At 47.2% G+C, this 26,325-nt stretch overlaps 3 protein-coding genes across 3 annotated transcripts; 2 read left to right on the forward strand and 1 right to left on the reverse strand.

Moving 5' to 3' along the window:
- The first annotated feature begins 1,581 nt into the window (after window positions 1–1,581).
- scarf1 (scavenger receptor class F, member 1) lies at window positions 1,582–8,261 on the forward strand. The gene is made up of 11 exons (XM_068745339.1): window positions 1,582–1,679; window positions 1,899–1,960; window positions 2,072–2,173; window positions 2,904–3,444; window positions 3,523–3,741; window positions 4,070–4,198; window positions 5,913–6,019; window positions 6,103–6,214; window positions 6,440–6,564; window positions 6,873–7,010; window positions 7,107–8,261. Exons 1-11 carry the CDS (start codon window positions 1,582–1,584, stop codon window positions 8,186–8,188), a joined length of 2,715 nt encoding a protein of 904 aa, XP_068601440.1. The 3' UTR covers window positions 8,189–8,261.
- A 1,110-nt stretch (window positions 8,262–9,371) lies between these two features.
- vtna (vitronectin a) lies at window positions 9,372–12,850 on the reverse strand. The gene is given in 8 exon segments (XM_068745340.1): window positions 9,372–9,490; window positions 10,224–10,721; window positions 10,798–10,950; window positions 11,028–11,184; window positions 11,253–11,392; window positions 11,466–11,879; window positions 11,949–12,111; window positions 12,815–12,850. Coding segments are annotated over 8 exon segments (1,680 nt in total).
- A 5,689-nt stretch (window positions 12,851–18,539) lies between these two features.
- Window positions 18,540–24,906, forward strand: sarm1 (sterile alpha and TIR motif containing 1). Its single transcript, XM_068745423.1, has 8 exons — window positions 18,540–18,970; window positions 20,438–21,056; window positions 21,152–21,364; window positions 23,214–23,305; window positions 23,380–23,706; window positions 23,826–24,015; window positions 24,237–24,358; window positions 24,792–24,906. Exons 1-8 carry the CDS (start codon window positions 18,540–18,542, stop codon window positions 24,904–24,906), a joined length of 2,109 nt encoding a protein of 702 aa, XP_068601524.1.
- Window positions 24,907–26,325: the final 1,419 nt, after the last annotated feature.

Consider the following 26,325-nt stretch of genomic DNA (forward strand, 5'->3'; position numbering starts at 1 on the left):
GTGTGAACATGAGATGGGTTTTAAATGGCTTTATTCCTTTATTTTGCTTTCATTTCCACTTTCTTAATGTCACACTTTACCTAAAATAATTTTTTTTCTTTCCATGATAAGAACAAGAACATTGCACCTCTGTTGAAATGAGACGTCCTTTATTGTGCCGTGTTGTTCTTCATTTTAAGCACTTGTATTGATACTGAAAGAGGTTTCTATAGAAACCTTTTAAATAAAAAAACCCAAAGATATTAACTTTGAAATGAAACTTTAGTGATATAGAAAATAATGTCTCCAACGCTGTTCCACAATTAGTTCTCACTTAACAAATATTGATCATTTAACATCCACCTCAGTAGGAACTTGTGAAGCCTTTTGTTGACTTGCGCGTCATTTTTGTTATTATTTGAAACACTTTCACTTGCAGTGACAAAAACAAGCGTTAACCGTATTACCAGTCTCTCCCAGTAGGGGGCTCGTTTTAATACCGGACGCCTTAACTTACTGGGATGTATTGTTAAAAGGGGACCCCGACTATAATGGCACGCTAGCTCGACACAATATATTTTGCTCTCAGTAACAGAACTATAAGATTAAAATGGCCATTTTTGAGTACCAATGCAGACAAGTAGAAGCAAAGGAAAAGCATAATATAGGTGCAGTCCATTTGTTATGTTCGCTGTGCGTAGTTGGGCTACAACGTTTTGCCATCAACCCAGAATTTATTGCAAATGAAAACATGGCGGCCACCATGTATCAATTTATGTTGTAAACAAAATGGATTAAAGAAATTATTTTTTTGTCAATGTATTTACGGTTTTTGGTAGTATTCTTAGACCGATTTGTAAAGACAGTCGGGGTTCCCTTTACACTGAGTTTAACCGTGGACATGATGTTTCTGAGCTCTTCCCAGACGATCACAGACCGGTTGTGTGTTTGTTGAGAAACATACGACCTTCCAATCAGATCATGTTTTCCTAAAGCACAGAATTTATTTTTGTCAGCGTGTTTTTAATCGAATGTTTTTGCTACTGAAAGCAGATTGTCATCTGAGTGAATATTTTTGCTGTTATATTGACTTTTCAAGATGCAATAAAATCCAAAAACCATGATTGAAAGTGATCTCAATGTATTTTTATGCCACGATTCAACAACAATCTGTTAAAAATAGATAAGGTGCATCGTCCATCAGTTTCTGCATTTAAAGCGATTATGCCATCATCTCTGTACAGAACGAGCAGAAAGCGTTCCTCATCGAGTCCCAGAATACGGTGAACAGTAGCTTCTGGGAAGAAGGGGAACATCAGGGGTGTGTGTTAGTGTTCAATCATCTTTCAAAAGCTCTGGTTCTGGCTGAATAGAAGGAAGTGGCTTTGACTTCCCCAGGAAATGGGGAGAGGAAATTGAGGGGCTTCCACCTCTCTGGAGCAACAAGACGACTCAGAATTCAGGAGGAGAGAGAGAGAGAGAGAGAGAGAAAGAGTTGACGGAGGGAAGGGTGGCGGGCAGACAGAAAGACAGAGATTAGAAGACACATCAGCCAAAAGGATTTCTTGGTCCTTGGTTTTAGTTTTCAGATTCTTTGTGGAGATGAATCTCGTCCTTGGAGCGCTGAATGTTCTCGTGTGCTGCTCGGTGTCCTCACAAACACTGGACCCTGCTGGGAGGAACGTCTGCCAGGGCGCCAGGTAGCGTTCACCCTCACGCCTCGGTGTAATACTGTTTTACTAGTTCAGTGACGGCAGCAGCAAGGACGTACCGCCAGGCTTGTGACCAGCGGCTCGACACTGACATCCTCCTTGTGACTGTTGTCAGGGTGTACGAGTCTGCAAGTGTTTGCTTCTTGATGATGATGATGATGATGATGATTGCTAAATGTCAAATGTGATTATATTCCGTGCTTTCAGGGACCCCTCCAGGCAGGTCTGTTGCCCTGGGTGGGGGCAGGATGGAAAAGAGTGCACCATACGTGAGTTTAACGCACCTCATGGACGGCAATCTGCAGGAGCTGCTTTTAATGCTGCCATGGTTTCACTGGTATGCTGTGTGTGTGTGTGTGTGTGTGTGTGCGTGTGTGTAGCTGTGTGTGAGGGTGAGCAGGCCTGTCTCAGCAATGAGATCTGTGTGTATCCTGGAGTGTGTCACTGTCCAGCTGGCTACTATGGAGCTCACTGTAAAACCCGTGAGTATCTATGAAACACCAGTAAAACCAGTGAAACCAGTAAAACACCAGGAGACTAATTACTTTATAAACCCTTAAATGCGTCTCGTTCGTTGCACGAGACCTGCTTCTATTCAACACTTTATTTTAATGTATGTGTATTCAGATATTTCCTATATAAGAACGGAGAGAAGGTATGCATTTCTATTTTTAGAACAAACATTTGGGACATGATGAGATGATCAATGGAGGAAAGAATTGTTCTATTAGACAATAGGACTTACCGCCTTTGTTCCGAAATAAAGAACTAAAAGGAAGTAATTTTTTTAAATCTCTAGTAGAAAGTATAAAATGTAACTACTACTGTACTTTCAGCTTCTCCACTTCACCCTGTCCTTTGCATCGTCCTCCCCAACACCAGCCACTCTCATGTCCTCCCTCACTACGTCCATGTATCTTCTCCTGGATTGTCCTCTAGCCCTGTTCCCTGGCAGTTCCATCCTCAGCATCCTTCTACCGATATAGTCCCTGTCTCTCCTCTGGACATGTCCAAACCATCAAAGTCTGGTCTCTGACCTTGTCTCCAAAATGTCTGACCTTCTCTGTCCCTCTTATTGTCTCATTTCTAATCCTGTCCAACCTGGTCACTCCCAAGGAGAACCTCAGCATCTTCATCTCCTCCACTTGGCCTTGCCGGTGACGGTACTTTGAACGGTTTTAACACGATATTTATTTGTCTGCTTGGAGCCAGGCTGTCCACCTGAGTTCTGGGCTCCAAACTGCCGTCAGGCGTGTCAGTGCCATCCACACGGGCGCTGCCACCCTGTCACCGGCGAGTGCACGTGCAACGCCAACCGTTGGGGCCCGCTCTGTCAGCACACCTGCAAGTGCGCCCGGCACGGCCGCTGCCACCCCACCTACGGAAACTGCACCTGCGACGAGGGCTGGTGGTCGCACACCTGCTCCAAACCGTGCCAGTGCACCGGCGGGGGCTCCGTCGGTCCCGGCTGTGAGCAGCTGACGGGACGGTGTCAGTGCCATAAGGGCCACTGGGGGCTGAAGTGCCCCGTCTCCTGCAACTGCTACCTGTCGCCGTGCAACCAGCGTACCGGTGTGTGCGACTGCCAGGCAGGCTGGTGGGGGCCCAGCTGCGACCGGAGATGCAACTGTGAGCTCACAAACAGCAGGTGTGACCCAGCCAGCGGGCGGTGCACGTGCCACCCGGGGTACCAAGGCCCGTTCTGCAACCGGGCCTGTGAGGCCGGGACGTATGGCAGCGGTTGTGAGATGAGGTGGGTGTCGAGCAGAACGCAGCGTCTGTTCGCGTGGACGTTTGTTACGCTTGTCGTTGTTTGATCTCCTGCCTTTAGTTGCGGTTTCTGTAAAGACGACCACCTCTGCTCCGCCACTGATGGCGCCTGTGCCGCCTGCCGGCCCGGCTGGAACGGTACACGGTGCAACCGCCCATGCCCGCCTGGTTACTATGGAGATGGCTGTTCTAAGACATGCCCACATTGCAGAAAAGATGAACCCTGTGACCCACAAACTGGGAGATGTTGGAGGTGTGACCCCGGATGGATTGGATCCAGGTGTGCATTTTGCGTTTTGAGGCAAACGTGTGGCTGCCGCGGTCATGTGGCAGTAAGAATCGTTTAATGTTTTAGGACTAATCACGTGTGTTAAACGCGCCGTCCTTTTTAGCACGGTTTCATTATGACACGAAGCTTAGCAGCAGTTCCTCAATGTTTTTAAACCCCACATGACCAATAATCATGCCCAGATGTTGGTCTCATATCATAGCGAACTACAGAACTACAACGTGCTTTGCTTTGGAAAACATTTGCTGTAAAGCTAATGGAGATTATAGGAGTGTGTGTGCTTCATATGTCATGATTTGTGTCCTTCCCATCATTCCAGGTGTGATGAAGCCTGCTCCAACAGGACATACGGAGACGCCTGCAACTTCCTCTGCAGCCTTTGTATCCATGGTTACTGCCATCGCGTGACAGGAAGGTGTGTCTGTCGGGCAGGCTTTCAGGGAGAGAGGTGATGTTTCTCTTTGGACACACACACACACACGCACACACACACACACACACGCACACGCACACACACAGACACGAAAACAAGGTTCAAGGTTACTTTATTTATACCCGTGGGTAGATTGTTTTGGGAGAAAGGTTGATAGCATTTGCCATCCATTTCAGAAACACATAATGAACCAAAGAGGTACTTAATCGAGTATCAGGGCAATATAAGTACTCGATGTTCCACCATATAACAATGCAGAAGCATAAAAAGTTGAGAAAAATAAATAAGATTTAAGGTAACTTAAAACCAGTGCAATAAAACCCAATAACCTTCAGAAATTAAAAGCAATCATTTAAGAACCGGAATCAGAAACTACATTTTAAGTTCACAATAAAAATAGAGCTAATAAATAAAACAAGTGAATCAGACGGAGTGTAATATCACTCCTTCTTATTGAGCTCAGTGATGACAACGGGAACAAAGCTAGTTTTATAATGTTTAGTCCTGCACACGCGCACGAACACACACACACACGCACACACATACACACACACACACCACCAGTGGTGATAATTTTGTGGAAATGTTTGTGTTATTTCCAATTAATTTCCGACTTAATACCGAAAGTATAAATCACCACATTACTGTGCAGTTAATGGTGAACATTATTTTATTCTAAACTTCTAACGTATCAGGTTATCATGACGTTTATGGGCTCTTCACTTTTCTTCCTCCCAGAAGGGGGCGCCATTTTGCTGCAGCACATCTGGCGCCTGAAGCGAACAGTCCCGGTTTGACCTGAGCCCAGAGCTGAGTCGGGGTGATCCGAGCTCGATTTCAGGACGCTGATTGGCTGATTTTAGTGTCATTCATTTATTACTTTCAACCAGCTATTTGTTGAACAGCTCCTGCTGAGGGTGATTGTTCTGTTGCCCCTAGAGCTGAGCAAACAGACAGACAGACAGGCGGGCAGGCAGGCAGATAGAGAGAGAGACAGACAGGCAGGCAGACAGAGAGACAGACAAACAGAGAGACAGGCGGGCAGGCAGACAGGCAGACAGAGAGACAGACAAACAGAGAGACAGACAGGCAGGCAGACAGACAGACAGACAGACAGGCAGGCAGATAGAGAGAGAGACAGACAGGCAGGCAGACAGAGAGACAGACAGACAGACAGGCAGGCAGGCAGGCAGACAGAGAGACAGACAAACAGAGAGACAGACAGACAGGCAGGCAGGCAGGCAGACAGAGAGACAGACAAACAGAGACAGACAGACAGGCAGGCAGGCAGGCAGACAGAGAGACAGACAAACAGAGAGACAGGCAGGCAGGCAGGCAGACAGAGAGACAGACAAACAGACAGACAGACAGACAGACAGGCAGGCAGAGGTCTGATAGGAAAAGCAGATTATTGGCACAGATGATTTTCTATCATGCTTTAAACACAATTTATTGATACATTTCATATTTAAAGTGCACAAATATTGACAATTTGTCCAAGTGCTTATGACTATTATTGTAATAGTAATGTTTAGCTGTTGCCGTGTGACTGAGGGAAGGCGGGGCCTACTATTGACCGGCCGCCATTGGTGAACCTCTAATCTGCTCCCTTTTGTTTTCCTCTTGATTCGTGGCAGTCGTCGCAGCACGAATCATGATTCGGTGACCTCGGACGTTATTTGTCTGTTTTTTTTCAGAGTGAATCGTGTGATTGTATATTTTTTTCCAGCTGTAACAGAAGCTGCCCCGCCCTGCACTATGGCCCCAACTGTTCCTCCACTTGTGACTGTGGTGAGGGGGTCTCCTGCCACACAGTCACTGGCATCTGCCCCAACGGTATGTCCATCCGTCCATCCGTCCATCCGTCCATCCGTCCGTGAGCCTGGATGTCATTACGTGTGTGTGTGCGTGCGTCTCAGGTGTCTCAGGCGCTGTCCTAGCAGGTATCCTGGGCCCTTTGCTCCTCCTGCTCCTCGCTGTCCTGTGCTGCTGTCTGTGTTGTGGGGGAGGTCCTGTTGACATCAAAGACCGGTCGGTGCTCCTCTGTTACTTTGATGTCGACTAAACGTCTACATTTTGCACTCTCATGTTCAGCACCGCTAAGATATGAACTTCTGTAGAGATCCGTGTTTAACATCGTCACGCGTGTGGAGTAGCTCGACCCGTCTTCCTTAGAACTGATTATCATTGTATTATAATCACGTCCAGTTTTGAGAAATCAGCCGTGCAATCTGGCGAACGCTTTTTTTGTCGCAGGGCGCCGGCGGCAGACGGAGGCTGGTCGGTGCGGGTGAAGTATCACGTCTACGGCGTCCTGGCTAACATCGGCGCTGCGCTGCCCTGCATCTCTGACTGGTCCTCCGGCCTGCCCCGTGTCACCGGTCAGTCCGGCTGAACCCTGTGTTTATCCCGTATTTAGTTATACAAACACGTGTATTATATCCAGTTCTCAGTACACAGCTCCGTGGAAATAAGATGAAACTGCAAAATTCATCAAGAGCAGCCTGACTCTGCGCTCTGATTGGTGGATGAGGACTCATTTCTTCCCATTGCGTGTCACTAATCAGATTAAATGTGTTCGACATCAAACGGATTATAAGAACATGTATTATTATTATCGATTGGCAATCCTTGGAAAACCTTTGATTCTTTGTAACTGAATCTGTTTTTCACACACACACACATGCAGTGTCTCACCATGACCCTGAGCTGACCTTCAACCACAGCTTCATTGAGCCCCCCTCCTCTGGTTGGGTGGCTGAGGGCTCATCCTTTGACAGTGATGAAGAGGAGGGCGAGGCGCTCTACTGCGTCCCTCCTAGAGAAGGTAGGAGCAGGGACAGTATTTGCATCGCTGACACTGCAGACTTCCTCTTCCTCTCTTCTCACGCTGCACGGCCTTTGTGTCTCACCTTTTCGGCAGACATTGAGGCGCTGGCAGGCGGCGAGTTCCAGGAGATGAGCTCCAAGTGCAACATGTTCTTAGACCCATCGGGCTTCAGCAGCGAGGACATCGCCTCGCCCTTTAACATCCCTCGCACCTCCAGTCTCGCCAAGTCCAAGCGGCCGTCCGTCTCATTTGCCCAGGGCACCCGCTTTAGCCCCAAGGAGAGGCGTGGCTCTGCTCAGGATCCTCCTTCTCTTGCTGGACATGTCCGCAACAAACCCAAGTCATCCTGGGGGTTTTTGATGCTGTCTTCCCTCCAGAGTCAGGGAGGTCCAGCGAGAACTGGGGAGGAAAGCAGCGCCGCTGGGGCCGAGAAGAGGGACGAGGAAGACGATGTGCAGGAATCCAGCTGTGAGGTACGGGACCAAGATGTAGACGGGACCCCAGCCCGGGCCGAATCAGGACAAAGATGGACCGAGTCCAACACAGCTGGCCATAAAGGGACTCAGCCGACAACATCTGGCTCTGATGGTCAGTCAGGCGTCCCGGATAAGGTCACAACCGTGTACGTGACGGTGGGCAAGGCAGGTCGGCCCGCCACGACCACAGAGGCGAGTTCTGAGGGCCCCGTCCAGGCAATGCTGCGACGGCTCGGCAGCCTCCAGAGACAGAGGGAGCAGGAACCTGGCCGGGTGAACCCGAAAGCGCCTGGAGGCGTGACCAAACCACCGAGGAAGAAGCTCGGCGCCCGGGCGAGCATGTGGGAGCAGGGAGAGCCGTCTGCAGTGGAGGTTGGGATCTGTAAGCCAATCAGGAGAAAGCGTGCGCCGCTCAACGCCGCCGGTGCCGGAGACGGCGCTTCATCAGGGAGCAGCACGCCTAACCGGCCGCTGTCAGCCGTTCTGCGGAGTCTGCCAGAGGTTGCTGCAGCTGCTCCAGGGTCAGATGTGAGCGCCGAGGGCGACAGGAAGCAGGGCGGCGACGGCGGCGAGGGACGGACTGAGAACGGCTACCTGACCGTGGGGCCAGCAGGAGACGCTGCCGGTCCCAACGAGGGCGCCGAGCCCTGCTACGAGAACATCACGACGGTGGACAAACCGAAGAGTCGGCAGGTCTGAGCCAAACGCACCTGCGTAGCCTATTTATTATTCGTACGTGGAGGCAGCACTTGTAATAAATAAAATACTTTTAGCCACAGAATGCAGATAAAAGGAATATTGTAGGTTGACAGATAAATAAACTGAGAGGCTGTGTCGACGGCTTTGTGTAGTTTCTTCTAACGTCGGCGCTGATTACACTCAGAATCTACAGGGTATTCAGTCAGCATGCAAAAGGACGATGACGTGCAAATATTTTATACACCACCAGGAATACAAGAACAAGAGGGAAAGACAGGAGGCGGAGCTAGAAGGGGCGGAGATGAAGATGCTGAGGTTCTCCTTGGGGGTGACCAGGTTGGACAGGATTAGAAATGAGACAATAAGAGGGACAGTGAAGGGTAGATGTTTCGGAGACAAGGTCAGAGCGACCAGACTTTGATGGTTTGGACATGTCCAGAAGAGAGACAGGGACTATATCGGTAGAAGGATGCTGAGGATGGAACTGCAGGGAACAGGGCTAGAGGACGACCCAGGAGAAGAGACATGGACGTAGTGAGGGAGGACATGAGAGTGGCTGGTGTTGGGGAGGACGATGCAAAGGACAGGGTGAAGTGGAGATGGTTGATTTGCTGTGGCGACCCCTCAGGGGACAAGAAGAAAGTCCAGTAGTAGTAATACGAGAACAAACAATGTCTTCATACGGTTTTTAAATTCAGGATGAAGCAGATAGAATCGAAGCACGAGGACATGATTTATCTTCTGATGCCTCTAAATGGACTCTGCCCGAATCAATAGAGCACAACAGGGTCGATATTGTATTTTGAACTCTTGTACCAGTAAGGCTTTATTTAAACTGGAACTGTCAGAGTGCCGGGTTAGCGACAGGTTATCCTAAGTTGTGTATCCAAACGTCACAACCAGCTTGTGTGTGAGACTAAAATGTTATAATAGCGGCACATCGAAGATTGTTTTCTTGCACTTGTGTTTCATATCAAAGCTCATCTGATGTTAGAACTGATGAGGAAAGAGTTAAAAAAAATCGGGCATTGAACTTTGACTATTACGGCCAGTGGGCGGACTTCGATTGATCGCTCTGATATTTGCTTAAGTTGACAAACACAGGATTTTTTTTGGGGTAATGTAATTTTCCAAAAACAACACCACTTATTTCAGTTCAAATGAATAACCCGCTACTTCCAAACTATTTCTCTGCTCCGGTAGCGTCTGAGCAGCCGAGCCAGTACCGGGCGATGGGTCTGGGATACGGAGGCATGGCAGGGTCAACGCCTTTGGTCCTGAGGTCAACTCTGTAGTATTGATCTAGGAAACACAGAGGGAGACAGTTGCTTTCACTCTCTGGACAGTTTGAAAGGATTCGTGCTTCAAAACAAAGCAAAAGAATTGATCTGTCACAGACAATTTTATATCTAAATTAAATTCCCCTTTGAATAATGAACTTTATTGGATTTTATTGAATGGGGACAGGAAAAAAAAAAAAGTAGCTGACCTGACATTGTCTTTGATTTGATTCATTTCACGTCTGCTTTTATAGCCTAATTTGACTTTTTTTTCCCGCTCATTTTGGCTTGTTCTTATTACAGTTATTGCTCCTGTTTTTACACATTTGTATTTACAAATGCGTCTCCTTTAGTTATTTTTGTTTTCTTTATGGCTTACACATGTAAAGTATTTCTTCTAAAACATTTTGAGCTAAATTCTTGCATGAAAGATGCAACTGAAGTCGATTATTATTATTATTATTATTAACAGAGGCCTGCTTTGTTAATCTCTGCTAACGGGATTCATCAAACATTAAGATGTTACAGGTTTTTATGAAGACATTTAGATCTGGATTGTTGTGCTCTGAGACGATAGCGATGATCCACACGTGTCCCAAATATCTAACAGTTTGAAGACCAAGAAATGAATCCATAATAAACAGAACTGAACCAAGACACATTTCGTGTGCCCACAGGATATCCTGCAAAGAGTCGGACTATTATTTCTTTGATCCTTTCGTCTAAACTAAATTGTTTCCCTGCGCTCTTCTTACCTCCTTTAAAGAAGTAAACGGTCTGTCTGGGCAGCTTCCTCTGCGTGGACTCCCAGGACCAGCCGCCACGTCTGGAGTCATAGTTGCCTCTGTTGTTCTGCTGATAACCATCTCGCCGTCGGTCCTGGTCCCAGTCTTGATCCCACCGTCTGTCCCAGTCTCGCCCGAGCCTCTCCTCCATCTCCATCCGCCTCTCTGCCAATCTTAGACCCATTTCCATCCCCCTTTCTGCAAAGCCCTGGCCCACGCTCATGCCCTGCTCAGCCGCGGACCCCCAGAGGGGGGAGCGACTTTGCCTCTTACGACCCCGCTGCTGTCCGTACTGCTGGGTCCACCTCTGGCCTTGCTGCTCTCCCCACTGCTGCTCATAGGGATTCCAACGTCGAGTGGGCCGCCGGGGGGGGACGTACATCCTTCCCGTCATGGCGGCATCCACTGGAGATTTGAGGCCCACCCAGTCTCTCTCAATGAAGTGGTGTTTGTGACGATGTTGAGGCACTGAAGGTTAGAAGCGTATTAAGTGACCCCCCCCCCCCCCAAGTAAGAGCCAATGATCTGCAATAACCCAACTCACAGTCAGCGAAGAGCTCAGCCAGGAACCGCTCGTAGTTGTTGTAGTATACGTCTGTGTAGCGCCGGAACAGCGTGGCCGGAGAGCCCTCAGACATCGAGATGCACTCCTCGTGAGACGGCTGGTGCAGAAACGCATACGTGTAGTACTGATCGCCTGGAGAAATAAACGACGCGCCCTCTAAAGTAACTTTGAGCACTGACCAGAAATCCATTCTGTCGTCGTGACTGTACCTTTGAAGAAGTGGACCTTCTCTTTTCCGCGGTGACCTGGAGCCGGCAGAGCAAACGCTGCGTCTACACCGTCCGGAATGTTGTCAAATCCGACACTGATATTTCGAGGGTAGTCCTCGTCCAGCACGCCGTTGTCAAACCTCCAGTACTTGTTCCCCTGAGCAAAGTTTTTATTTATTTAAACATTAGCTTGATGTATGAATGAAGATTCCCGTGTGTCCCCACCTTGAACATGTAAGTCTTCCCTTGACAGTTGACGCGTGTGAACGCGGCATCAATCGGCCCGCTGATGCCCCACATGTCCTTTATGAGCCTCGGATAACCAGGAAGAACTGACTTCTGGTCCAGCTCAAAGAAGTACTCCCCTAGAAGAAAGTCCAGACGCGCGTCACCCCACGACAGGGAGACCCTGGAATGTCCGGGGACTACGTCACTCACCTCTGAAGGCATATATGGAGCCGTTTTTTAGTTGCATGAAGGAATCGAAAGGCCTCCCACTGCAGACCACAGCGTCTGGGTCGGGGGCCGCTGTGATGGGTGTTGTCACGGGAACAGCGGTTGTCTCGGCTGCTGCAGCCTGGAGGGGTTCGGCCTCTTCTGTGGGCGGGACGGTCTGTGAATTGGGTGCGATCTGTGTAACAGGGACTTTTTGAAGCAGGGTCTCCGTCAGCCTCGGGGGTTTGGTCATTTCCAGGGTGGCGTCCCGGTGTTGTTGCGGCCTGCGAGCGAAGTCGGAGACGGGCCCCCGCGTTGGCGCCGGCTGACGGCTGCTGATGGTCGCGGAGGAGGGCGTGGTGCCGTCAATCAGCTCGTCATCGTCATCCTCTGCGAACACGAACGTGTCTCCGCGAGCTGGAAGGGGAAAGATGGCCGTCAGTGACCGTTTGGAGGTGTGGATGTAAACAGAGGAGGTTCTCTTACTCATCATTCCACAGGTGGCCTCAAAATCAGGGCAGCAGCTCTCGTAATATTTGCACATGGAGTCACACTGGCACGTCTTCTCCGAGTCGAAGCCGTTCTCGCAGCGACGCATGCAGGACTCTGAGGAAAGAACGACTTTGGTGCATTTTTATCCTGCTTTTCTCTTTCTTAAGCATAACTTGAACATCGCTAACAGAACCGCACGACAGGAAATGCAGCTCTTTATCGTTCTCCATTCAGAAACGTCAAAAAGATCGCAAACAAGGATTTGTCAGTTCGCAAGCCGATCCAGTCGTCAATAAGGCTCCAGTGTAAATCTGATTACACTATCAGCAGACCACACACACACACACACACAAACACACACACTTTATATATCGTTGCATATTGTCAGAGGGTCGTACTACGAGGGTCCGTCTGTCGAGGGACTTCTGCTTTTACCGAAACGGTTAGACTGCGCTGCCTTGTCCCAGCAGTCTGCGGCCGAGAGGCAGGGCACACCCTGGACAAGTCGCCAGTTCATCCCAAGGCGATAAGCGACCAATCACACTCGTCTTCACGCCTATGGTGCATGTTTGGGTTGGTGGGAGGAAGCCAGAGAATCCACACACAGACAAGGGCAGATTTGAACCCATGCAGGACTATATTGCGCCGCCCACTGCACCACCCCAGTTATAATATGCAATAATGATACCACCGTGTGACTGTAGCCACTGAAAGACAAACAGACTGTAAATCAGGACACTTAATGCACGGGGCAGTCGGGATGCTGCCTGGAGAGTGATAATTATCAGAGCAACACTCCCGCTCTGATGTTTTTACTCACCGTCAGCTGCAAAGGCGTGAGCGAGGAGAGCGAGGAGAGCGAGGAGAGCGAGCAGCAGCACGACACACAGCCTCATGTCGCCTCTGTCGGGTACCAACTCAGGTTGAGAGCAGCAACGCTGGACCGTGTGCTTCCACTCAGTGGAAACTCGTGCCGGTCACCCACCTTGTTTGTTGACACACACACACACACACACACACCACATAATCTATGCTTTACACACATTCACTAGGTCTGGCTCCAGTGGACCCAAAGATGCTGTATCTAATATATATTTATATAATATATATTTTGCTACTGCATGCGGTGTCATGACATTTTAAATTGTCCATTCTTGTCGTTGCTGTGGAGCACATTTTGGCAGCCCGAGGGCCCCCCCCTTATGTTGAGTGACTTTTTAAGCTGGTGTGAGAGATCATTCTTGAACGTTAATGTAGAAGACAGGTATGGTGGGCACCGAATGCATGTGTGTGTCGGCTGCCCCGTGTGGTGAATGTGAGTATAGCTTGGGAGTGGGTGTGCCCGTGGGTGTGTCCGTGTATGAGGTTTAAAGGTGCGCACTCACCGGGGACACGGAGCTAGGGGAGAGACAGTTGGGTAGCCGTAACTTTTGTTGACCGCTTTTGCACACCTTTTGTACGCTTTGTCTGTATTCCATGGTTCATTTCACCGATCCAGTATTCATCCGTGCAATATACCTTTTGGACTTTGTTCATCGCCAGTACCGCCGTACTTGTGCCTCAAATAAATCCACCCGTGAACGCATCCAGGATTCCGCGTCTCTGTACGGACATTTTAGCGCGTCGGATAAATACGCAGGACCCAACACACCTCTCAGCGGCTAAACCAGGAAAGGAAGCCGCAACATTTGTCAACAAAAAGGCAATATGTGAAGATCATCGCGCTGCGCACTCAAACGCCGAAGGAGCAGGCCTTCCGCTGGAGAACAAACGGACAGCTAAGTGCTTTACAATACGAAGTTCATTCATCAGGACGCAGGTAAGCGCACCTGTTTGACGTTGTCGAGGCGGATTCAACCTGTTGGTGCCGCCGCGCATCTTTGGATCGGGTTGAATTAATGAATGAAACTGGCGTAATTGCACTGCTGGAGGCGCCATTCCTCCACACTTGAGGGACTCTGAAAGTGGATTCAATGCGCATTTACGCAGCGTTGATGATGTCTGGAGCCAGCTGTTGAATTGTTCAAATCCTGAATTCAATTAGCAAGGTTTTTCTGGACTTTAAATGAGACTTTTATGAATTTTGAACGTTTGGTTACAAGAAATAAAGTCAAGCAACATGAGTCAAACGGATTACAAGCCACCTGCACCTGAATATGATCCAGGAGACCGAGTGCAGCCTGGGGACAGCATTTCAAATGCTGGGAGTAAAAGGTCTCGGTCCTATTACTCCTCCACGACCTCACGCTCTTCTGCATGTTGGAAAGCTGAAGCTGAGCTGGCAGCTTTAGAAGCTAGACAACAGTTCCTTAAAGAAAGACATGCAATTGAAGATGAAGAGGAGCGATTGCGTAAAAGAAGAGAACGTTTTCAAATGGACAGCGAAATTGCTGAAAAGGTGGCAGCGCTGAAGGTGTTAAGGAACAAAGGCAGCATTGTACGTAGTACATCAAGACATTCGGAGGGGGTGAACTCCTGCCTGGGAAAGCAAAGTTTACAACAGCCAGAAAAGTCACAATCTCTCGCTGTAAAGACCACAGAATTCATTCCATCTCTCTCTGTTAGACCAAAGGAACACGATTCTGAGAATATACTTCCACCAGCAGAACCTAGGACCGTTCAAAACCTTGAAAATACACAGTGCAGCAATACATTTTGTGCAAACACTGGAACACCAAACACTGAAGGTATATTTGAAATAATGAGAAAGCAAAATGAAATTACATCACTTCTCATACAACAGCAGTGCATGTCTGCTCTCCCAAAAAGAGAAATCCCAGTGTTTGATGGTAACCCTCTGAAGTTTCACACCTTTATCCGAGCATTCGAAATGGGAGTAGAAAACAACACAAATAACAACTACGATCGCTTGTGTTTCCTTGAACAATATACAAAGGGACACGCAAAGGAACTTGTGAGAAGTTTCCAATACATTGATGCAGGAAGTGGATATTTCAGAGCAAAAGCTTTATTAAAGGAACGGTACGGGAATGAGCAGAAGGTGGCGTCAGCCTACATGGAGCGAGCATCGTCATGGCCACACATCAAAACAGAAGATGCCATGGCCCTTCAGGAATACAGTCTCTTCCTCCGCAGCTGCTGCAATGCTATGGAAAATGTGCAGTATCTATACGACCCGGACACCCCATCTAATATGCAGAACATTATAAAAACGTTACCATATAAGATAAGAGACCAATGGCGAAGCCATGCCTGTGATCTACAGGAGAAATCTAACCGAAGAGCAAGGTTTATCGACATCACAACCTTTGTTGAAAGGCAGGTGAAGATTCTCACTGACCCTGTGTTTGGCAACATACAGGATGAACCTACCAGGAATAAAAGTGCGAGCAAACCTTAAGCTCTGCTCCACTCTGGAATTGAAACCACAAGCTTTTCCACCACTGTAGACCCTGTGGAGAGGAAATATCAGTCTGGATGTAAGAGCAAGGATACTCACCCCCCAAGGAGGAACGTATGCCCCTGTTGCACAGGAGGACACTCACTGGAGGAGTGTGTGCAGTTGGAGAGAATGGCTCACAAAGAGAAGATAGGCTTCTTGAAGGAGAGTGGGTTTTGTTTTGGCTGTCTGTGTAAAGGGCACATCAGCAAAGAATGCCGCAAGAGGATCACCTGTTTGAAATGTGGCCTGAAGCATCCAACTGTCCTGCACAGGGACAATGTGAGTAATCCTGAGCAGACTGAAAGGAACATCACACTCCCCATGGATAACACCTTGGTCTCAAGTGGTCTTACAGGGGCTGGAGAGCAGAACTGCAAACTGCCTATAGTGCCGGTCCAGGTTAAAGCAAGACAGGGCAGTGAAACCATCAACACGTACGCTTTCCTGGACCAAGGCAGCACAGCGTCGTTCTGCACAGAGGATCTAATGCACAGACTCCATCTCACTGGAAGAAAGGCCAGCATTCTCCTGAGAACTATGGGCCAGGAAAAGGTGGTGACCAGTTATGTTGTGCCCGAATTGGAAATAGCTGCACTGGATGAAGAGAAGTTCATTGATTTGCCGAGAGCTTTCACGCAGGAGTCGATGCCAGTATACAAGAACAACATACCAACCGGGAAGGACCTGAGAATGTGGCCGCACCTACAGCACCTTGCCTTACCTCAGATTGATGCAGGGATTGACCTGCTCATAGGGACTAATGTTCCCAAAGCTGTGGAGCCACTGGAGGTGATCCACAGCATGAACGATGGACCTTATGCCGTTAGGACCGTACTGGGCTGGACAGTGAATGGGCCACTGATAGGACACAGTGAGCAGGCCATTGATTGTGAGGCAGTGACAGTAAACGGAGTTTCCATCACAAATTCAGACGAGCTGTGGAGACAACCGTTTTGGAATGATTTTCCTGAAGCTATCAGGAAGAAGCTGCAGACATGTTATGCTGAGTGTAACCTCAGCTTGGAGTGACCAGAAGAAGGATTTCAATGTTGTATTTTATGGACTTTAGATCTTGTGCTACATGCGTTGCTGGTGCTTCCTGTTATGTCTTCTGTTATTCATGTTTGTGTAATTATTGTTAAACTTAATAATTAGGGGCTGGTGTGTAGAAGACAGGTATGGTGGGCACCGAATGCATGTGTGTGTCGGCTGCCCCGTGTGGTGAATGTGAGTATAGCTTGGGAGTGGGTGTGCCCGTGGGTGTGTCCGTGTATGAGGTTTAAAGGTGCGCACTCACCGGGGACACGGAGCTAGGGGAGAGACAGTTGGGTAGCCGTAACTTTTGTTGACCGCTTTTGCACACCTTTTGTACGCTTTGTCTGTATTCCATGGTTCATTTCACCGATCCATTATTCATCCGTGCAATATACCTTTTGGACTTTGTTCATCGCCAGTACCGCCGTACTTGTGCCCCAAATAAATCCACCCGTGAACGCATCCAGGATTCCGCGTCTCTGTACGGACATTTTAGCGCGTCGGATAAATACGCAGGACCCAACACACCTCTCAGCGGCTAAACCAGGAAAGGAAGCCGCAACAGTTAATGTGAAGAAAACAAAGTAAATGTTCATTGATTTTAGGAGGAAGCCACCCCCCCCCCCCCCCCTCCACCCTGTTTTTATTCATGGAAGGCAGTGGAAACGGTACAGCAGTACAAATACTTGGGTACCATCGTGTACGACAAACTGACATTTGAGGCAAACACAGATGCTGTTTATGCAAAGGCCCACCAGCGCATGTACTTTTACCAGCACATGTACTTTTACCGGAAGTTGAGAAGTTTTAGTGTGGACACCTCCCTCTTTTATGTTTTATTCTTGTTTTATTACCCTCGCCGAAGGGGAGGCGAGGGTATTGCAATTGGGTCCGTTTGTTTTTTGTGTGTTTGTCTGTTTGCTTGTCTGTCCGAGCGCATAACTCAAAAACTAGGAACCCAATCAACTTGAAAATTTTACACAAGCAAGGTTCTGTCTGTGGCGGCTCGGTCCTCCCCGAGAATGGCGTTGATCCGGATCTGGATCCAGATTCTAGAATTATTTTTACATCTGGAATCGTGCCTCTGCTGTAAACTGCCACTTTAAGGAGGGACACGAATGGCATGATGGGAAAAAGAGTCCAGAAAGTGTCTTGTAGTACGTTCTGGAGCAGCAAGCTAGAGCAGGTTTGGCTCCTCTGATCCGGAAGCCCTGTTTACTGTCTCACAAGATCCAATAGTCTTTTGGAGGCGAGGGTCTGCAATCTCTGATTTCTCGTTGAGTCTGTTTTAACCTTCTCTTTTATTTGCTGGTTCGGGTTCCTTACTGTGAAGGACAAAAACAGGCTGAACAGCATCACAAAGAGGTGCAGCAAGATGGGGGGGGGGGGTCAGCTTTGAGGAGCTCTCTGCCCTGTACAGAGCCAGAGTAACAAAGAAAGCACAAGCTGACCCGACCCCCCCCCCCCTGAATTGCGGTGTGTCTCCCCCTCACGGGGATAATAAAGTTTTTTCTGATTCTGATTCTGATTGGCCGGGGCTCCCGCAAGCTCCGCCCCTGAATATATATGCATTGTCCTGGGCCTATTTTAGACTGAATGCAGTGACATGTTTCAGACGCTAGGGGGAGCACTCCCCCCTCCCGGCAAACGATATTGCTGCAGTTTGAAGGTGCTGCTCGAAGGATGCGATCGGCCGGTGCTGCCAGTTTATATTATTGATCAGCCGCTCCAGTGCGTCAGAAAAGCTCTCCGAGGAAAAGAAAGGCCTCCTTTGTCTCCAAAATCTCAGGGAACGCAGAAACGGACGGCAGGGACCTCAGGACTAATCGGATTACTGTCTGTTCAGTGGGAGGAGCCTCTTTCCGCGTCTTTGAAGGCGTTACTGAATGTCTTTGTTCGGGGGGATACAGAACTGACCGATCAGCTGATGATGAGGAGGCAGGAACGCGCGAAGACGCCCCCGACTCCAGATCAGCATCTCTGCTTACGTCACCACGTCGAGGTGACGCTGTTCGGTGCCACCACTGACGGTCGCTGACACGTGCAGGTGTTTATCGGTGGCAGCTGACTGGAGATCAGTGACAGGGATCGATCAGGCGGCCTTTTTGCGAACACGTCAGAGCATCCATTGATCCCGCCGCCGGTAGATGCTCTTCTCTCTGACGCTCGTCCTCTGGAGGATCCACCGACGTTTATCCATCATGTTCAGCCCAGACAGACTCACCGTCCCGGATTGCGCCTCCGGAACCAGGGCCGTCTCTCCGGGCATCAGTGCCGACGTCCAGGCGGCTTTGGACGGCTCAGTCCCCGCCCTGCGCGGCGCCATCGCGAGGCTGAAGACGGGAAAGGAGAACTCTGACTCAGACGAGACGCGCCGGGCCGTGGCGGAGATCTACCGGCTGGTAGAGGACGCCTGGGTCATGCCCACCGTGGGCCGCCAGGTGGCGGAAGAGATCTGCAGCAGGATCCGACTGGAAGGAGGCCTGGAGTTGCTCCTGCAGCTCCAGCAGACACCTGCCGTGGACGTCACCTACGAGTCCGCCAAACTGCTGGAGCAGATCCTGATCTCAGACAACAGGTGAGATCCTGATCTCAGACAGGTGTGTGTGTGTGATCAGGATCTCAGACAGGTGAGTGTGTGTGATCCTGATCTCAGACAGGTGAGTGTGTGTGATCCTGATCTCAGACAGGTGAGTGTGTGTGATCCTGATCTCAGACAGGTGAGTAATTGACACACCTTCCTCAAAATGTCAAAAACATTTCACTCTGCAGGCATTACAAACGCTCTGCTTGAACCTACTTGAATTTTCTGTTACATTTACCTGCATTTTCTGATATTATTATTATTATTATGTTGTACTACGCACCGGATGGAGCAGCGCTCCTAATCTCTTTGCATAGCCACTATGCAAAGGCAATAAAGGCTTTCTATTCTATTCTAAACACAAACTTTAGGCACCTGCAAGTTACCTTTTTAATCTTTGGCTTTTTCCTTTTGCTCACTTCGCACTAACCATTTACACGACTGTGTATTGTGCTCGATGACAGTGGTGAGGAAAAACTGCGTGCGGCCCATTTGTAATTGGATTTACACCGTCCACATGGTGATCTGGATCATCATCAAAAGGTTCTAGATTGTTCTTGGTATCTTTACACACCAACTATTAAAAGTAAACGTGAATCGGGGTTAATGTGTATTTTTAGCATATTTTTGAATCAAAGTAAAAAAAAACTTTTCTTGACCTAATAGATAGAGAAACAGGATCAGATCCAGAAGACATTTAGCATGACAGTGCATATCGAACCCCTTTATGACTGTGATTCTTGATGAGTCAATTGAATGCGTATTTTAGGCAATATAATTTATAAGTAAATGGCAAAATCCAGTATTTTTTGTATCCAGACGAGTATCCGTATTGCTCTCAAAATTTAATGGGATCGAAGTTAGACCAAGACCCATTTTCAGATTTATTTTTTCCATCAAAATCCATCCATCAGTTATTCCCTGTAATCCTGCTAACAAACAAAAAAACAAATGTCAAAAACACAACCTCCTAGGCGGCGGTAATAATATATTAAAGCCACTGCAAGTTTAAAAACTGAAATCACTGAAGTTAAAGGCAACATGGCATCTTGAAGTAATTTATCTTTTCCAAGCATCAGTCTATTTTTATTTATTTTACAGTCATGGAAAGCATAGAAAAGCTGTCCATCGTCAAATGAGATGTTAGTACACGTAATTGATCTGTTGCTTGAGGATGAGTCTGCTGTAAAAATAGTTTATTATATTAAATTAAATTAAATTAAATTTTATTTCTATAGCGCCAGATCACAACAGAAAGTTATCTCAAGGCACTTTACAGCCCAACTTGACCCACAAGAGCACTTTGGCAACGGAGGCAAGGAAAAACTTCCCTTTAGCAGGCAGAAACCTTGGACAGAACCTAAGACTCATGGTGGACGGCCATCTGTCATATTGATTAACTGAGACATTGTTATAGACATAGTACTGGCTGTAACCGTATTTACAAATGTGTGTTGACAGAGATTACATAGCGCGGTTGGGTCTGGGGGTCATCCTCAACCTGACTCGACAGCAGGAAGATGCACAGCTGGCACGTAGTGTCTCTGGGATCCTGGAGCACATGTTTAAACACACCGAGGAGACCTCCATCCACCTCATCTCTAACGGCGCCCTGGATGCCCTGCTCTTCTGGTGCAGAAGCACAGACCCTACGGTCCTGCGCCACTGTGCCGTGGCACTGGCAAACTGCGCCATGTACGGAGGCCACCGCTGCCAACGATGGATGATAGAGAAACAGGCTGCCGAGTGGCTTTTCCCACTGGCCTTTTCCAAAGAGGATGAGCTCATTCGCTTCCATGCATGCCTGGCTGTCACGGTGTTGGCTGCAAACCGAGAGATCGAGAAAGAGGTGGTGAAGTCTGGGACCTTGGAACTGGTGGAGCCATTCATTGCATCTTTGGATCCCGATGACTTTGCTCGCAGCTTATTGGACAGCGCAGACTGCATGCAGGGTAAGACTGCGTCTGACCTGCAACGTCTTTTGCCGTTGCTGGATGGAACAAGAGTCGAGGGAAAGTGCATTGCAGCCTTCTACCTTTGTGTAGAGACCAGCATCAAGTCTCGTCAACGTAATACGAAGGTACAATCAGTGCCCATATACCGTTCCATGTAACTTAGACAATACTGCCTGGTAGCTTTGCTGCGAGTCTGACTGTATTTTGCTCACCTTTCAAGATTTTTCAAGAGATTGGCGCAGTGCAGAGCCTAAAAAGAATTGCCATGTACTCCAGTAATGGTACAGCTTCCGGTCTGGCCAAGCGGGCTCTAAGTTTGATGGGGGAAGACGTCCCGAAACGTATCCTGCCATGTGTGCCTAACTGGAAAACGTGTGAAGTGCAGACCTGGCTGCAGCAGGTTGGCTTTAGTGCCTTTTGCAACCGTTTCCAGGTAAGTAAAAAAAGAAAGTACAAGTATGATGATCAACCAATTGTTGTGTACAAAATCAGAGAAACACAATGTATAGATTGGGCAGGAAACAAGACGTGATAGTCGGTACTCTATATTCTCAGTCTTCCTCAAAGCATCCTTTTCCAGTTCATCCTTCGCATCATTAGCCTTTTTGGTCATAGCCCGAGTCACTAACACGACGGGAAAATGTCTATCGAAATTAGACTCATCTTCCGTGCTCGGCGTCGAAGGTTAGAAGAACAGTGGGGTTCGCTTTGCCCTCCATGCAGCCAAGTAATTGAGAAGACTGGACCTCAGTCCCACTTTAACGCGTCCCGTTACCAAGTCTGAATGTAAGAATACTGAGTGTAGATGTACAATAACAGATCTTCCCTCAATACCCTGAACCAGAGCAAAGTCACTAATTCCAGTGGCCTCACTTTCACACGAGGGCAACGCCTCTTTCAACGACTCTTCACTTAAAGAAAGAAATGCCTCTGACATGAAAGGAAGGAACGGGCCTTTTATAGCACCATAACAACAAGATGGCTCACTTGAGCAAAAGGCAGGCTTTTCTTTGAGGCATTTCATACATGCAGTTGGTGAGGCCTCCTTTTTCTTCAGGGAAACATACACTCAGAGGGATCATGAATGGGGGCGTCTTACAATAATGACATATAGGACCCTTTAGCACACCCGTTCTAGTGTCATTATCTCCATTCTTAACATTTGTCACACCACCGCTCGGTTTACGGGGGTATCGTTTATCATAAAACACAAACTTGGACTTGTGAGTTAGTGACTCGTCTGCTAGTTTAGCAGCTTCTTGCAAAGTTGATGTGTCTCTCTCTCTCATCAAGATACGACCTAATCTCATATCGAACACACCGCTTAAATCCTTCTACCAACAACAAATACGGTACTTTAACTTCTTAAAGTCACCATCCACAGCTCTTTATCATGGGTAAGCGCAACAGAAGTCAAGGCTCAAGGCTGACATTTCTTCCTGGAGGCCTCTGGAACCAACTCGCGTGCCTTTAACACGGCTTCCTTAACCTCCTCATATTTTGAGGGATCTTCTTCAACTCCCTCTAGTTTCTAGTTTCCTCAACCTCCAACCAGTAAAACTGAGTTTTTAATTCAATATCTCTCAGCTTCCTTCCTAGATCCGATTTAATGAACCCAATCTTCACTGGTGAATTCTGCTGATCTGCTTCCTCATAATATAAAGCTATTTCGGGAACAATTTTTTCCTTTAATGCCTCAGCAACTTTAAGGAGGTCAGTTTTTCTCAGACTCTGTAAACCTTGAACAGTGGGTGAATCTAAAAACTCTTTGACTGCAGTAGCCATTTTTGAGATGAGAAAATAATCGGCGTGAATTATGCTAAACAAGCAGCGAGATAAAGGAGAACCCCCCCCCCCCCCCCCCCCCCCCCCATTAATCGTGTTCGGTATCCCCCCATTTGTGTTATGTCCAAACTAAGTCAGAGAAACACAATGTGCATATATGTGACAGTCAGTACTTTATATTTTCATTCTTACAAGCGTAATTTTCCAGTTCAGTATCCCCCCCCCATAGAGATGGGGCGGATGAAGCCTTGTGAAGCTTTTGAGGTTTCTTCCTGATTGTACCGAAAAAAAGAGTTGAAGCTTCAAAGCCTCAAATAAAGAGCCTGCGGGTGACATCTAGTGGCCAACTGCTGTTATAGCAGGCATGCATTTACAAAAGAGTTACACGTCTTGATTCCCGTCCCAACACAAAAGCAAGAGAGTCAGTCTGAAGCGGCTGCATCTTTATTCCGATAATGAATCATTGTCATGGCATAAATCATGGCCCTCCTGTGAAGGAACTCCAGGTGGACGGAGACCTCCTGCTGAACATCACGGACCAGGAACTGAGCACGGATCTAGGCATGACTGCAGGCATCACTCGCAAGAGGCAAGTCGTACGTTTTCTGCACATGCGTCTTGAAGCGGAACAATGTCACACCTCTGGTCTGCCTTGCCCTCCAGGTTTTTGAGAGACTTGCGTGTGTTGAAGACTTTTGCCAACTACTCCACGTGTGACCCAAACAACATGGCTGACTGGCTCGCTGAGGTTGACCCACGCTTCCGTCAGTACACCTACGGCTTGATCCAGTCGGGAGTGGATCGCAACATTATCCAGAACGTGACCGACCAGCAGCTCCAGAGCGACTGCCTCATAAACAATGGAGTCCACAGAGCCAAGATACTCTTGCACGGCCACGGGCCCTTCAAACCCTGCCTCACAGACTCCCAGCCTGCAGGGCCCGACGTCTTCATCAGCTACCGTCGGATCACCGGCTCCCAGCTGGCCAGGTCAGACAAATGTTGTGGCTGTTGGAGCAATGAATGGAGCGACACAAACTCTTCATTGATCCTCAATAGTGTTCGAACTACATTTGAACAGACTATCTCTTTTCCTCTCCAATCCAAAGCCTTCTTAAAGTGCACCTGCAGGTTCGAGGATACAGCGTCTTCATAGATGTAGAGAAGCTGGAGGCGGGTAAATTCCAAGACAAACTGATTCAGAGTGTCCAGAGGGCACGCAACTTCATCCTGGTCCTGTCTGCAAATGCCCTTGACAATTGCATGGCCGACACTGCTATGAAAGATTGGGTGCACAAGGTCAGAAGGTCTCCATGCATTACATGTGACTGCATTTCTTACTTCACTCCACTGCAGCTTGAGGCTTTGTCGAGATAGAACAGCTGAATACAGCAAGTCACATTAGCTCAAGGTCTCTGTAACATTTAAGATAAATACACTATGAGACATATTATTGCTGAAACATCAGGCAGATGTTTGTTATTTTTTATTTTTGGTTTCCTCTATTTCCTATCTTGCAGGAAATAGTCACAGCCTTGGCTAACAAGAAGAACATAGTTCCTGTCATTGATAATTTCATGTGGCCTGACCCCATGTCTCTGCCAGAGGACATGAGGGCAATACTCAACTTCAATGGCATCAAGTGAGTTACCAAACAAGTCAAACAACCCCAAGCGGTGCTGTTGTTAGCATAAGATTTTAACCAGGATACACTATTTATCTTGTTGCCCTGTAGTCTTAAATTAAGAGTGGAACTTCTTTTAGCCACACATTTAGGAGCTAACGTCAGAGTAACCTTCTCATCCAACCATCAGTGCTGACCTTGGTAAAATAAAGATCCAATAAACACACCAATAAACCGGGTGGAAAGCCTTCCTAGAAGAACTGAAGCTGTCAAAGTTGCTAAGTCCTATGGTTTAAGAATGGGATGCCACTCAAGCTCATATGGGTGTGAAGGAAGATGATCAAATATACATTTGGCAATATAGTGTATATTTTTTTAAGTTTTGTAAAATTCATGAAAGACTGTCCTTGATTGCATATCTTTAATAACCTTTTGCCTTTTCTTTGCACAGATGGTCTCATGAATACCAGGAGGCAACGATTGAGAAGATCCTGCGCTTTCTGAAAGGACGCCAAGACCAAGTCGATAGCCGGGGTCCCTCCAAAGGGCAGAAAAAGGACGAATGAGATGAGAAATAACAACGTTTGAGCGCAGATAAAATAACTGTCAACGATGGCAAATTGAAAAGGACCATTGTGAACTTGGCGGCAGCTTCTCCTGCTCTTCCCAAGCGTATGTGAAGTCGATTTGATTTTGATTACTTGCTTAGAGAAAGGCTTAATATAACTAAACCTAATATGCTAAATGAAATTAAAGAAGGGATTTCAGATTGTATCTAATGGAGTGTAATGGTACCGTCACCACTGTGTAGTAAATATACAGCATACGATTGAAGTCGTCTTGGCTACAAGAAGATGGATGGATGGCTGGACGGACGGATCGATGTGTAATCAGGTACAGTATATGCCTTTTGTGTCTCAGGAAAACAACTGTGATAAATCACAGACATCGATATCCAGGAGAATCATCAGTACCAATTCTGAAGCCTCTATTAACTTGTCAGTTTTCACAAAGATAATATGCAAACAAGCAGATATGCTCACTGTAGGTACCACCGCAGCTGGAGGCATGACATGAGGTACAGAAACAAATATACGAGTCCCGATTTAACCCAATATAAATTCAAAGAGTTTGCACAGCTAGTGAGAAATACTCAATGTGTTGTTAAAAAATTCCTTCTGTAACAGTAGAAAAATGTGACTTTGGAATGGAAGTACATTGAAGCACAGGGTTGACCAATGACTTAGAATATAACCGAAGGAATATTACAGTCAAGGGAAATATCCAAATTGTGAGAGTTGCAAGTTGTTGTTGAAATATGCCACAGCATACTATTTAAAAAAAGGAATGCGGCATCAACAATCAGAATACAGAAAGTCATCATATACTTGGATCATTTATTAACTCTCAGCTTAAGGATCTGTTGTTTGTCGTTTTCTATAAAAATGAAATGCAAAATTTAGTATTGCCACAAATAAATCATGAAATAACTGTCAAACTATTCAGCCCTGACATATATATTAACCTGCAGGACTTGAATATGGATCTGTATTACAGTATGCTATTGACAGACATTACAACAATGCAATACATCAAACTATTAATGAACCTACCTGATTTTTATTCACCAGACTGTTAACTGATACGTTTTTATCAACTTTATTGCTGTTTCATTCGCAAACATACACTAAAGCAACACCTGGCATTCAGATATCAGTAATATTACTTTAATTGTTGCAAGAAATAATATTATCATGATGAGTATGTTGCATATTATTCTATAATACTGTATAATAATATAACACACATCCACAGTGCTATTATGCCATCTTTCCTGAACAGATTTGTTTTCTGAAATGTCCAACTGATAGTGTTTTAAACATATTCAGAGCTATTCATTAAAAATGAGGGCTAATGTCTTAACCTGGCTTACACCAAATTTTTCATCTTGTTTGTTGGTGTCAGTGTAAAACAAGCTTAACTTT

This window comes from Brachionichthys hirsutus, chromosome 11 (assembly GCF_040956055.1).
Source record: "Brachionichthys hirsutus isolate HB-005 chromosome 11, CSIRO-AGI_Bhir_v1, whole genome shotgun sequence".
In the NCBI taxonomy this organism is placed as follows: domain Eukaryota; kingdom Metazoa; phylum Chordata; class Actinopteri; order Lophiiformes; family Brachionichthyidae; genus Brachionichthys; species Brachionichthys hirsutus.

Bases quoted from the DNA above. Each gene is read 5' to 3' on its own strand.
- scarf1 (XM_068745339.1), top strand. From the start codon at position 1,582: ATGAATCTCGTCCTTGGAGCGCTGAATGTTCTCGTGTGCTGCTCGGTG. The intron at 6,215-6,439 runs GTCGGTGCTCCT...TTTTTGTCGCAG, and splicing joins CCTGTTGACATCAAAGACCG to GGCGCCGGCGGCAGACGGAG. The intron at 7,011-7,106 runs GTAGGAGCAGGG...CCTTTTCGGCAG, and splicing joins CTGCGTCCCTCCTAGAGAAG to ACATTGAGGCGCTGGCAGGC.
- sarm1 (XM_068745423.1), top strand. From the start codon at position 18,540: ATGCTCTTCTCTCTGACGCTCGTCCTCTGGAGGATCCACCGACGTTTA. The intron at 24,016-24,236 runs GTCAGAAGGTCT...CCTATCTTGCAG, and splicing joins TGAAAGATTGGGTGCACAAG to GAAATAGTCACAGCCTTGGC. The intron at 24,359-24,791 runs GTGAGTTACCAA...TTCTTTGCACAG, and splicing joins CTCAACTTCAATGGCATCAA to ATGGTCTCATGAATACCAGG.